This window comes from Lithobates pipiens, unplaced genomic scaffold, assembly GCF_037356315.1.
Source record: "Lithobates pipiens isolate NorthernLeopardFrog02 unplaced genomic scaffold, aLitPip1_a1.2 Scaffold_54, whole genome shotgun sequence".
Classification (NCBI taxonomy): Eukaryota; Metazoa; Chordata; class Amphibia; order Anura; family Ranidae; genus Lithobates; species Lithobates pipiens.
The window spans coordinates 117989-132191 of NW_027507876.1; the positions used below are offsets into that span (position 1 = coordinate 117989).

General features: G+C 44.7%; 1 protein-coding gene across 2 annotated transcripts in view; it reads right to left on the reverse strand.

Moving 5' to 3' along the window:
• Positions 1-14203, reverse strand: part of LOC143957682 (SH2 domain-containing adapter protein D-like) — a 77229-nt gene that overhangs the window by 7933 nt on the left and 55093 nt on the right. For both annotated transcript variants that reach the window (XM_077467373.1, XM_077467374.1), the window contains 2 exons: positions 9953-10154; positions 7242-7355 (listed from right to left, as the gene is read on the reverse strand). In XM_077467373.1, the coding sequence (XP_077323499.1) occupies positions 7242-7355; positions 9953-10154 (316 nt within the window). The remainder of the gene's footprint in view (positions 1-7241; positions 7356-9952; positions 10155-14203) is intronic.

A 14203-nucleotide genomic window follows, 5' to 3' on the forward strand; every position in this document is an offset into this window, starting at 1 on the left:
GCCCTTTGTGGACGTACTGCCACTGTAGTAAAATCACCTTATGGATTGTCTAAACAGGCTTACTTTTAAACTTTTCCTGGGGTTTATCTTTAACAGCTATACAACATTTACAGCACATTTGGCACATCCAAAAATCATCCAATGAATCAATAAATTATCAGTTTACCCAAAAATTACATTTTGGGGGGGCGTGGCTAGCCGCAGAGCAAGATGGACGCTTGAGCACCGAGCTCCGCTCCACAGCAGGCTTCATCAGCTACACCGGCGCAACTGACTAACCCTCTCTCGCACAACGCGGTATGCCAGGACGCCGCCATCCTCCGCCGCAACCGCGCCGAATGACCGAGTATTTCGGCCGCATGGAGAACGGAGGGAACCAAGATGGCGCCGACCAGGCCGCCCTGCACACAGGCTCCGCGCCGCACAACTCGCAGCCGCCCGATCTACCCTGCGATCGGCCCAGATCAGACAGGGATAGCGGAGGAGACCTTGAGGAAATGGACAGTCTGCCCCATACACCGCTCTATGCAGGGGACATTCCGCAAGAGAGAGGTAAGAGACTGGCCTCTTCTCCCTGTAACTCTCCTCACAAAGCACCCACTGCTAAAAAGCACCATGGCCCTGACCCTGGCCCCATTCATGCTACTTCAGCCCCCTTGTCTACCCTGGCTCACTCTACAGAAAGACCTCCATAGGGAGCTGCAACTCTCCCTATCCCAGGCACATGACAGGCTGGACTGCCTGGAGGATAGAAGAAGACATGACAGAGGATCATCTCTCAGATATGAGCAGGGCCCACAATGAACTCCTGAACGCACACGACCACCATACGGATGAGATTCAGAAGATAAAGCTGAAACTCGCAGACCTCGAGGACAGGTCCAGACGTAATAATATAAAATTTAGAGGTGTCCCTGAAACCGTGTTGCCTAACGAGCTACCGAAGTACCTACACCATCTCTTCCTCACTCTCCTTCCTGACCTTACACCTCATGACATGACCATCGACCGAGCGCATAGAATTGCGAAACCGGACCATCTCCCGGATGACACACCCCGAGATGTTCTAGCAAGGATCCACTTTTATCAGGTCAAGGAGCAACTCCTTCGCGCAGCCAGGAACTTGAAGCCCCTTCCAGCTCCTTACAGCAAAGTGTCACTTTTTGCAGACCTGTCCCCTGCTACCATGGAGTTCCGCAGAGCATTCTCACCGGTCACATCCCTACTTCAAGAACACAATATTGTTTATCGCTGGGGATTCCCCACCAAACTCCTAGTCACTTACCAACAAAAAGTGGTTCCAATCTTGTCACCCAAGGACAGCTACAAGAAGCTAACCAACTGGGGCCTGCTCCCTCTCCGACCGAAGTCACACAACTCTGCAAAACACCCTACGGATTCTCCGCCTTCTCCCCGGCGACCATCGAACAAGTCCAACAAAACCTGATGCCCTCCTTGACAAGCACTGTCCCAGGTATGTGAAGCCTGCCTGGGCGTCTTCCTCAGTTTCACACCCCCGTTGAATTACAGTGTGCCAAGCACACCACATTAGGTACATTCCGGTACCTCTGTTTCCACGAAGGTAATCTGCTTGTACATTACTTTTGGGTATTTTTGATTTTCCAGTTTCTCACTTTTTTTTTTAATTATTATTTTGGTTCTCATTTTCCTCCCTTCCCTTGTTCCACCACCTTGTTAGCCACTGGTGCCCAACAACGTTTGAGAGATCTACCAGTCCCTGAAGCCGGACGCTTCCTCAACGTACCAACATCTCTAAACTCACCTGAGCTTTATATCTTATTGTATTCACAGTGACCACAGATTTTAAACAATGTAAATCGCATTTGTCAACGGCTATTGCTGTACTATATAAAGATTGTAATACACTGTCTTGTACTGACTGTGGTCGCGCTCAACATCTGTGCAACTCTATACCATATTTGACCACCATGCCAATTAAAATAGTCTCCCTAAACACCAAGGGCCTTAACTCACCCTTCAAAAGAAACCTCCTCTGGAAGGAAGCGTGTAAGCAAAAAGCCGACATAATATGTGTGCAAGAAACGCATTTTACACAACATAAGCCACCTAAATGTACACATAAAAATTATTCACACTATTTTTTTTCTAATCACACTAAAAAGAAATGTGGGGTAATGATCGCTGTCAGCTCCGATCTGTCCTTTAACCCACAACAAATTGACACGGATGAGGAGGGACGGTTTATCATACTAACTGCTACGATTGATAACCAAATCTTAACACTAGTGAATGTCTACGCCCCCAACACTTCTCAAAAGAAGTTTTTTAAATGCCTCAGGACCAAATTACAAATGGTTCAACATGACTCCCTAATCATATGTGGAGACTTTAATGATATCCCTGATCCCTTGCTAGACACAACCAATCCCAGTAGGAAGGACTCCTCCGCCCTCTCCACGTTTATGACCAATGAAAACCTATACGACCCGTGGAGGTGCACACACGATGTTGAGCGCGATTACACTTTTTATTCCTACCCTGGTAACTCCTACTCATGGATCGACCTCTTTCTCACAAACAAAAAAGCTCTATTGTCCACTTCAGAAACCCATATTGGCACGATTACATGGTCGGACCATGCACCAATCTCCCTGACCCTATTCCCTTCTCAATGCCCCACTAATCACTCTGTGTGGCGAATGAATGCATCGCTACTATCCAATACTACTTACGAAAAATAAATAGAATCTGAGATTAGGAGTTTCTTTGAGCACAATTGTGCATCGGTAGACAACCAAGCCACGGTGTGGTTAGCACACAAAGCCTCACTGCGAGGGCTTTTTATGAAATTGGGGGCTAGAGAACGCAAAAGACGAGACGCAGAGGTAGACCAGTTGTTACGACGCATTAAATCCCTGGAACTGGCCCATAAATCCAATCCCACTACTATACTGCTAGACTCCCTTCGTGACTATAGAAGACAACTTACTGAAATATTGAACTACAAATTCGATTACTACATCAAACGACTAAAACTGAACTCATACGCCTTCAGCAACAAATCTGGAGCCTTTTTGGCTGAACAAATTAAAAAGCAACAACGCAAGACAAAAATCCCATTCCTCCTAAACTCTAAAGGTACACATATGACCAGTCCTCTAGATATAGCCAACACATTTGCAGCTTTCTACTCGGACCTATATAATCTCCAAACGACGATGTCAGACCCCCCGATAACCACCGATGCTATTGACGCTTTCCTATCTTCAGTTCAATTACCAGCACTGACACCGACTCAACTACAAGACCTATCCACCCCCTTCTCGCATGCCGAAGTCCAATCAGCTATCAAATCACTCCCACTACACAAAGCACCAGGCCCCGATGGATTTGTTAACGAATATTATAAGCACTACAATGACATCCTTTCCCCCCATCTCTGCAATGCCTTTAATCAATATGCCTCCTCTGGCGTAATGCCAAAGGAATGTCTGAATGCCCTCATAGTAACCTTACCCAAACCGGGTAAACCCTCGGATACCCCAGGAAACTTTAGACCTATTTCATTATTAAACACGGACACCAAACTATACGCTAAATTGCTGGCTCTTAGACTCTCCACGGTGATGACTCAACTGATCCACATAGACCAGGTGGGCTTCATCCCTGGTAGACAAACTTCGGACGGCACCCGTCGCTTTATTGACATTATTCAGTGGACAGAACACACCAAAACGCCTTCTCTGCTCCTCTCCCTGGATGCAGAGAAGGTGTTTGACAGAGTTCATTGGCTATATCTGGAGGCTGTCCTACGTAAGTTTGGCATATCCGACAAACTACTACAAGCCATCCTGTGCCTCTACTCATCCCCCAGTGCAAGAGTATGGACATCGGGAGTCATCTCGGATCCCTTTTCTATCACTAATGGCACACGCCAGGGGTGTCCCCTTTCCCCTCTAATTTTTGCTATGGTCATGGAACCATTAGCCCAACAAATTCGCTCCAACCCCGACGTTAAAGGTATCACAATAGGCCAAGTAGAACATAAAATAGGACTATACGCAGACGATGTAATAATCTCGCTCTCCGATCCACGACAGTCCCTGGGAGTAGCTCAACAAATCTTAGGTCAATTTAGTGCTGTCTCCCTTTATAAGGTAAACCACAGCAAATCTCTGATGCTAGCTCTAGGCCTTGACAAATTGACGGTCCAACATATATCCACAGTCTCGCCCTTTTCCTGGTCTACTTCTGCGTCTCTGACTTATTTAGGAATTCAATTAACTTCCTCCAGTACACAACTCCTGCGATCTAATTACTCGGTCCTCGTAGCGAGGCTCCATCAATTATCCCATGGGATGAATCACCCGTTTGTCTCATGGGCTGGCAGGATTGCACTAGTTAAGATGTTTTTGCTTCCCCACATCTTATACATTTTCCGCACTCTCCCGATCCCATTTCTACCGGTGCATCTGAGATCTCTTCAAGCCATTCTCCATGCCTTTATCTGGCAAGGTAAAAAACCCAGGATTAATAGGAAGACCCTAACAACCCCAATATGTAGAGGAGGTATGGGGGTTCCCAACGTCACTCTATACTACAAAGCAGTTCTCCTAGAACAACTTAAGGTTTGGTGGAATCCAAAAATCCCATCTAATTGGGCACAGATAGAAACGGAAATACTGCCTACCAAGCCCAAGCTACTTTTGTCTGCATATATTCTCGCACCTGGAACTCGGCACTACGCGTTGGACACTGTATCTGCCTCCATTAGAATATGGACATCCCTCTCACAAATGTCGAAAGGCATACCACATTCTATACTGCCCTTTATTCCTACTCAATCACTGTCTCTCATCCTACCTGACCTCCCCATACAATCCTGGGTTGAAGCAGGCATCTCGGATCTAGGAAAATTATTTTCCGCCTCACGTCTGAAATCCTTTGCGGAGATCCAATCCGCTTACCTAATCTCTCACAAATCCTTCTATATATACTTAAGGGTTAGATCCTTACTCAGCAAACTCGAATGGACTCACCAACGCGGGATACTGCATTCCACAGTAGCATACTTCACCGCAACCGATATGGCATGCAAAGGCATATCGTACTTTTACAAAGAACTTTACAAAGAACTTTCCCGAACTTCAGATGATCCGCTCCAAACCCATATCTTGAAATGGTCCAAACACATTCCAACCAGCCCACCTAATAATGTATGGCTCCAAGCTCTCTCTCTTCCTGCCAAGCTTTCACGATGTACAACACACTGGGAAGCACTACAAAAACTATTCCATCATTGGTATTATACACCCGACAGACTTGCACGGATCTTTCCAGAGGTATCTCCTCTCTGCTGGAGGGGATGCGGATCCATAGGAACGCCTTTCCATATCTGGTGGGAATGCCCATCACTAAAGGACTTTTGGTCCCATATTCGAAACACTCTCCAAATAATCAACTGCTCTGCTTCAAATCTGACACCCTTGGATATTCTTCTAGGACTAGCAATTCCATCCTGGCCCAAAAAGCTACAAACGATAGCCACCCACATATTAATAGCCGCAAGACTGGCTATCGCTCGTAAGTGGAAATCCTCGCAACCTCCGGACTTCCGAGAAGTGATATCCATTTTAAACTCCAACTTCGAGCTGGAACACAACTTCTCCAAAGCTCACCTCTCAAAGAATAAATTCCTCAGGGACTGGGACCCTTGGATCATTGATCCGAGGAGCACACGGCTGACATGATCTCTGGCAAATTCATTCTACGTAAAATTCTACTATGTACTACACTCCTACTGTCTTCCCATATGTTAATGTTAGCTATGCACATTCCTTATAATTGCCTTAAGTAACGTATGTATCTTGTGTTATACCCATGTGAGTTGGCCAATCGGCCTTTCAAGTGCATCCGTACCTATGTTACTTCATGTTTGCCTGGTATACAAGTACTGTTGCTGTTAGACCTGCTACCAATCGCTGTTATCGAACATGGTTATGTATCCAAACTCTTCTCCTCTGTTTTTTTTTACATGAACAAATGCAACTACATCCTTTTTCCTGTAACGCATGTATACGCTTATGTACTATGAAAACTATTCATAAAAATCTAAGTTTGAAAAAAATTACATTTTGGTTATACAGCAGGTGGAACCTGGTGGACTGAGACAGCTTTTTATATAATAGCAAGAACTAGATTCCATAATTCCTGACTCTGTTTTTCTACCTGGAAGTTTTGGGTGTTTCCCAGCTCCCTCTGTTACATTCTCCATGGCAGAAAAATAAATAAAAACTCCAACAGGCAGTGGGGACCGCAGTATAATGGTCTCAGCAGGTGTGCAGAATCTGGAACTTATGCCAGGAAAACACAGCGATGATTGCTAGCAGCCATAGCCACTGGCAATAATCACATGCTAGAAATCTGACATGCTGGTTGTACCCAAATCGATCCTGCCCATGGACCAAATCTCTGCCAGTCCCTGCTGTACCAGCTGAGATTCAAACCATCTATGGCTGGCTTTAGCAAAGAGACCGTAATAGAATGCATATAGATATAAACAATTTTCAAGTGGGCAGCACAGTGGCGCTGAGTGGTTAGCACTTTTACCATTCAGTACTGGAGTCCTTGGGTTGGGTCTTGATAAGGACATTATCCGCATGGCGTTTGGATGTTCTCCCATGCCTGTGTGGTTTCCTATTACACTCCAAAGACATGCTGGTTAGTTAATTGGCTCCAGCGTGTCCAAGATGGCTACCTCACCAACAGTCTGTCAGGGCTGGGCTCAGCCCTTCCTTCTCAGAGCTGGCCGCTCAGCTGTTGGCTAATTGCCAGCTCCTATCTCTCCACAGTTAATCAGCTGTTGATGATATCCTGCTCATCAGTCCTGCCTACTTAAGCTATGCAGTCCAGTGGATCTTTGCCTTCACCTTGGTCAACATCACAGAGACTCCTGCGATCCTGTTCAAGACTTGCTTTGCTGACATCCTTTCTGGCTCCAGATCCTGCTTGCTGTTCCACTACATTGATCCCTTTACTTCTGGCTTGGCTGACTATCCATTCCGGCTACTGAACTCTGGCTATGTTTTGACTATGTTTGTTCTTTTTACTTTTATTATTAAACAAGTGTGATTTAACTGTACTTCTGTCTCAGCTTGATTTCATGGTTTTTGACACAGTCCCAACAGCAGATAAAGTGCTATAGAAACATAAAATCAATAAATTAACTCTTGAGCATTTACCAAAAACATGACACTTGCCTAACAGAAAGGAAAAACATGCTTTCAGCCTCTGTACGCAGCAAGAAGCTTCCTGGGTCACATTTATGCAATCGTTTCTCTGCATCAGTGCAGCTCAGAGGTCCATGGAACCACCTGGGAACAAGAGAGTGATGAGACATCAATCGCACAATCCTTTCTCTTACCACACTACCATTTATAACACAAAACAATGAATTGAAAAAATGCAAGATGTTCTCTGAATGGCAGAAGTGCCAAGCGAGCGACACCCTGTGTTCAGTATACAGAGAGCAAAGGGCTCAAGCAGCATCTGGAAGAAACCAGCGCTGACTATATGTAACACTAGAGTCAGGACCGTTTCAAAAGGGGCAACTGCCCTGTGCCCCATCATTGTAGTGGGGCCCAAAGCAGCTGCATTATACTTTCCCTTATCCCTTGATGTTTTAGTCCAGTGTTGTGTCCCAATATCTCAGAATAAACTTCTTTTGCTGCTGCCCAGCTCTGCCCTATTTCCATGTTCAGATGACTCACCTGCAGACCCTGTGTTTACATGTAAATAACCTAAATGTATATGTAAATAGTGGTGGCAATAATATGTAAATAGTACTGGACCATGGCATTGATATGTAAATAGAGGCGGCATTCATATGTATATTATCTCTGTCTGAGGTCACATCCACCATCACTTCTGCTGAATGCTATCCACAGGGGAGATAAAGGAGCATGCTTGTAAGTCCTGCCTACAACTGTGGTCATTAAGCCTAACATCAGCCTGTTCTGCAAAAGTAAGCAAATTGGAGGTGGAGATGATGTGCTGTAACCTTTAGCAAACAATCAGTGAGCAGTAATAATGTGCAGTAACCTCTAACAACCAATTAGTGAGTGGTATAGATGTTCAGTAACCTCTAGCAATCATTCATTGAGCAGTATTGATGTACAGTAATCTCTAGCAACCAATAAACAAGCAGAAGTCGTGCTGTGACCTCTAGAAAATAACAGTGAGCCATAATGTGTTCTGTAACCTCTAGCAGCCAGTAAGTGAGTGGTGATGATACACTCTAACCTCTGGCAACCAATCACAATTGCTGCCTAAACTGATTCAGTAAACTGATTTTGAGTCTAGCTGCTATTTATTGTATGTCTCAAAGCATGTGGAGAGTGAAATTGCATAAAAGAGGGGGCCCAAGAAAATGTTTGCCCAGGGTCCAGTCAATATTACGGTCCAGTCAGACAGCCCTGACTAGAGTGAGCTTCTAAACGACAGAATTCCTTTATCCTATGTAATGAAGATGAGGAGAGGAAGAAGCTTTTGTGGTTCTGTCTGCATTGCGTTGTCACCCTAGGACAGGAAATGTGTTACTGGCAAGACCGCTAGGTAACAATAAAGGGGAAAGAAGTGAAAAAATAAAAACTACCGTAGCCACCACTGCGCTACAATATATTACCTTTTTATTCTTGGGTTGAGATCGCCCGTGCTCAACCTGTGGCCCTTCAGTGTTTGAAGTCAGGGTTGATGATAAGGCAGTACAGCCAGCTCTCCTGTACTGGGCCCGGGCCCCATCAGTTCAAATGAGGAGCCTGGGCACCTGTATTGTTTTATTGCAGACATTATTCCTCCTCTTCCTTCCCCCTGCGTCGCCGCCAGCTTCTCCTCCTCTCCCTTCCTCCGGCTGCCCTACAAGGGGATTGGTTATAGCACATGCACCCCTTCCATCTGCTGCCCGGGCCCCTCTGTGTGCCCCTTTCCCCTGCAGTGCTTCTGGCTTCCCTCTTCTCCCACCGGCAGCTGCTGCAGGTGCACACTGAGATGGTTCAGAATGGAGAACAGGGGAAGGGGCTGGGAAATATATAATTTAACTGGCCCCTTCCTTTCCTCCATGAACACAGTAAGTGATCGGTAAAGATCACCCCTGTGCCATTCATCACCGAAGCATAGTAAACTGTGCTTACTATGCTTCCGTTTATGAATGTGCAGGAAGCCTCAGAGTGCTTCTTATTCATTCACCTGTGCAGCTGAGACTGCGGAGAAAGGGACTGATAAATCTATGTCCTCAGTCACTTTCAGCTAGGGGGCAACTGTCAGGTAGCCTGTATGTGGCCCCCCGTGATTTCTAACAGCAGCCCTGTTTGAAGTGAAGCCCTTGGGGCCCCAGACGTCAGTAGTGGAAGCATTGTTTGCAAATGGAGTCTTTAATAGCAGTGATCTTTAGCAATTTCGTGTTCCTTGCTCCTAGTGTCTAGATGTCTCCTACAGCAGTGGTTCTCAACCTCAGTCGTCAAGTACCCCCAACAGACCATGTTTGTAGGTTTTCCTTTATCTTGCACAGGTGCTTTAAATCACTGGCTTGGTATTTTGGACAGCTATTTTATCTAAGAGAAATTCCCAAAACATGGTCTGTTGGGGGTACTTGAGGACAGGGTTGGGAACCACTGGCCTACAGTAGGAGTTCAGTCTCCATCCACCCAAGTAGAACAATCCCACACCGTTTCCTCTTGTAAGTCTTCAGTCCACAGTGATAGTTTTCTATAGCATTACATATAATAAAATGTTTTATGTGGCCCTTTGGAGACATTGAGAGTCAATTTGAGGCCCCCTTTTTTATTTTTTATTTTTTTTACCTTGCAAGTTGACAACCACTGGTTTAAATACACTTTAGGTGTTAACCCAGTAATCAGAATCATAAATCTGTCATTATGCACATTGCTGCATTAAATCCAGATGGAAAACTCACCCATGTCTTTGCAGTTCGGCACAAATGGGCTTCCTCACTCTTGAGCAGTCAAGCTCTTTGGGCGGTGAGCCGTGTTCCCTTTGGTTTGCTGTAAGGTCCGGACTAGAAGGTCGCAGATTCACTGGGCTCCTTGGGGTGGACTGTAGAAGACGTGCCCTCATATGGGGAGATCCACATTGCCATCCAGAGCCCTCAAACTGCACTAGAAACAGATGACAGAGTTAAACTTTAGAGTAAGTCCATCCAAAACTGATGCTTTAGACTTTGGAGACACTAGATCAGCCTTTCTCAACCTTTTCAACAGAGGAACCCTTGAAATAGTTCTCCAGTCTCGGGGAACCCCTGCTAAAAATGAGAAATCTACAACTCATGATAAATTAGTGTGATGGTCAGTGGGAGGAATGGTCCTTACACTTGTGGTCATTGGGAAGAATTACCTCCTTACAGATAGCTAAAAAGATCAATGGTGTCATTGGGAACTTATCTGAGAGGCAGAAATTGCCCAATGCTGAAGGAACCCCTAACAACCTATGGCGGAATCCTATGGTTCCACGGAACCCTGGTTGAGAATCACTGCACTAGATTGTTAAACCAGCTGATTGAGGAGATGAGAAACGCCGCATACCACTAGCTCTACAGGTGAAAAGAAATGTGAGCCTGTACCTGAGAACCATTCTGATGCACTAAATGGGCGAAATGCATCAGTGATGGGGCTCAGGAGGAGCTCAGGCTGAGGCCGTTCACATTCCTTTTTACTTGTTGACCCAGTGGTGTGTAGCGTCTCATCTCCTCATGCTTCTCTGTTTTGCGTTATGGCGGCGTGAATGAGTTAATCTGGGTTCATTCGATCCAGACTCCATTGCCTGGCCGCCCACCAACCCTTCGGCTATCACCTTTCTGGCAAACACCAGCTTCCAGAAGAGGACGACTCAGAATCCAAAACGCTGATTTCCTAAATTACATCCTGCTTTCAAAGAATGTCATACACTGTAAAAGTTGCCACTTCTTTTTCCCTTCAATATTGAATTTCCACTTTGGGTATTCTTAAACTATTGGGAATAGTCATCCTCCGATTTCTCCTACTGATGGAAAGTCATGACTGTAGCTCTGACATGCCTGAGCTCTTGGTGACACCTAGTGACTGTTTTTGTTATTACATCCAATTTTATATAAGTTTTACAATTTCTATGTCTATTCTTTTTCCTAAAAGTTGTTTCCAGATTTTTACATTCCCAATCATACACAACAAGTTTACTGACATATAACGAACAATGATACAATTTGGGGGGGCAAACACCCCCCCCCCCTCCTCATCGCAGGTAGGAAACTAAGACAGATCATCTGTTAGGGTTGCCACCTTTTCTTCAAGCCAAACCCGAACACTTTAGCCATGCACGGCAAAATTGTATTTTTAAGGGGCAACGCTGTGGACTCTGGTTTAAGGGGGTTTCTGCTCACCAAACCTCCCAAATACATTAGGGTTCTCAAAGCCCCCCCCCTTACATCTGAGTCCCCCCTAACCTTTGTGTAATTACTCACTTGGAGGGAGGAGCAGATCAAGCCCTCTTTCCTCTCCTGTCCACGTACAGGGGTGTGGCCCATGTGCACACCTATGCTCGCTGTGGTACTTGGGGAGCCACAGTCCATTCTAAATAATGTGTCTGGTTTTCAGGTGGTCTGAAACCTGGACACACCTTTCAAAACCCAGACTGCCCAGGTGAATCCTGGATGGGTGGCAACCCTATCATCCATCTGGGGAAATTTGCCAAGCTGATCGGTGACTGGGTGATGGGTGGGTGGGGGCTTACTAAAATAGTCAGAAAGAAGGAAGAGTGCTCTGCGTCCAAAGCCCACCCTTTTTGAAGCCTATTAGAGCCTCCTGCTCTGATCACATGCTTTGGGTAAAAAAAAAAAAAAACCCATTGGAATCCATACAACCGGTGCCCTGCATGTAAATTAGGGGCCAGACATATGGATTAAGGTGGTGGCGCCCCTGCGCCCCGTATGGACAAGCTGCCACTGAATAATACACTGCCTATTAATAGACTTATGCCGCGTACACATGATCGGAATTCCGGCCAGAAAAAGACTGATGAGAGCTTTTCATTGGAAAATGCGACTGTGTATATGCTCCATCGGAATTTAGCTGTCGAATTTCCGCCAGCCAAAAATTTATAGCATGTTCTCAATTTTCCCAACGGAAAAACTTTCTATTGGAAATTCCGATCGTGTGTATGCAATTCCGACATGCCAAAAATCACGCATGCTCAGATTCAAGTACGGGACAGAAGCTATTGGCTACTGACTATTGAACTTCCTTTTTCTAGTCACGTCGTACGTGCTGTACGTCACCACGTTATAAACTATCTGAATTTGGTGTGACCGTGTGTAGGCAAGACAGCTTGAGCCGAATTCCTTCGGAATTCCGTCGGGAAAACCATCAGAGCTTTTTCCGACGAGAATTCCGATCGTGTGTACGCAGCATAAGACTCAGACTGGACCATACCATCTCTCAGATCGATTATCTTTTTATCATTTTTGTCCTTTCCCAACTTGGATATACATTTTTGTCAGAAGTAATATGTAGTCCTGGGTCTATCATTTAACATGCCTGTTATGTTTGTTTTGACTCTCCCCACCCCTCAACTGAAGGAATCAATGAATAGACCCTTCATACAAAAGAGACAATAGGTATAAGCCTCTTGTTCCATCTGTTTTTTGTTTGTTTTTTCTATTTGAATCATCACATTTTCTAAATTATCATTTTGATTGCTCATTTCCTTTCTCCGTGTTAGTGTATTGCTTCCCTACTCAGATTACTTGATGTCAATGTTTTTCAAGTTGTTTTATAATCCAATTTGTATTGTTTCTTTTGTCATACATATAATTCCCAAACTATTTACATCTGATAAACTGAGTATGAGACGAATTAGGCTCTTTAAATGTTTTTGGAGATCAGTAACGCAAGAGTTATCTGATCCTGATAGTCATTCCGTACATTTTCATGACTTTTGTTCATATCTTTTTGTTCTTTCCTATTTTTATCGCTTAGGGTACGCATTTATATTTTTAACATGACTGCATTTTTTACATACATTTTATACAATCTGATGTGTATCGTGCTTTAGAAATAAGCTGATGTTTAATGCTGATTTTTATGATGGTCGTTATTTTTACACTTCCATGTGGACATAATGGGGGTTATTTACTAAAGGCAAATCCACTGTGCACTACAAGTGCACTTGGAAGTGCAGTCACTGTAGATCTGAGGGGGATATGCAAGGAAAAAAAAAAAAAAAAACAGAATTTTTGCTTTCACATGATTGGATGATAAAATCAGCAGAGCTTCCCCTCATTTCAGATCTTCCCCTCAGATCTATAGTGACCAGGGGCGGACTGACCATTTAGGCACTCGGGCACTGCCAAAGGGCCCCATGCCACTAAGGGGCACCATCAGGGTTGCCAGCCTCAATAAAACCAGGGACAGCATGTAAAAATCTGTGTTTTAAAAAAAAATCCCAAGATTATAGCTGCCCCGCCTCTCCAGTACCTTTTCAGTGTTTGTATGTGTATTCTGTGTATGCATACTGTGTGTGTACTGTATGTGTGTATACTGTGTGGCCCCATAATCTATTGCCTGGGGGCCCCATAATCTCCTATTGCCTGGGGGCCCCATAATCTTCTACTATTGCCCGGGGGCCCCATGAGTTGTCAGTCCGCCCCTGATAGTGACTGCATTTCCAAGTAAATCAACCCCAAAGTGTATATCGCACAACGTTCAAGGCTTTAATTCTCCTATCAAGAGGAAAAAAGCATTGCACCATTACAAATGCCTGGGCGCTAAGATAATTCTTTTACAGGAAACCCATTGTGCCAACTCGGGTCACCCCAAATATTTTAATAAAGCATACAACCAATCCTTCTTTACACTATTCTCTTCCAAATATAGGGGTGTAGCAATTTTTATAAATTATTCATTCTCGAGGTACAAAACGTATTTCGAGATGAGGAGAGTGTAGGTCCCTGATACTTAAGGGTTCTATCCTAAGCAAAGAGCTCACTATAGAAAATATGTATGCTCCTAGTTAAGCTTCTTCAACCTTTTTTCATTCATTTTTAGAAACCCGTGAAAAGTATCACTCTCCTCATATAATATTAGGAGGGGAACTTCAACATAGTGGCTCACCCCTTTTTGGATAGAAGCAATCCTACGTCAAATGTTTAAGGCAGGGATATGCAATAAGCGTACCT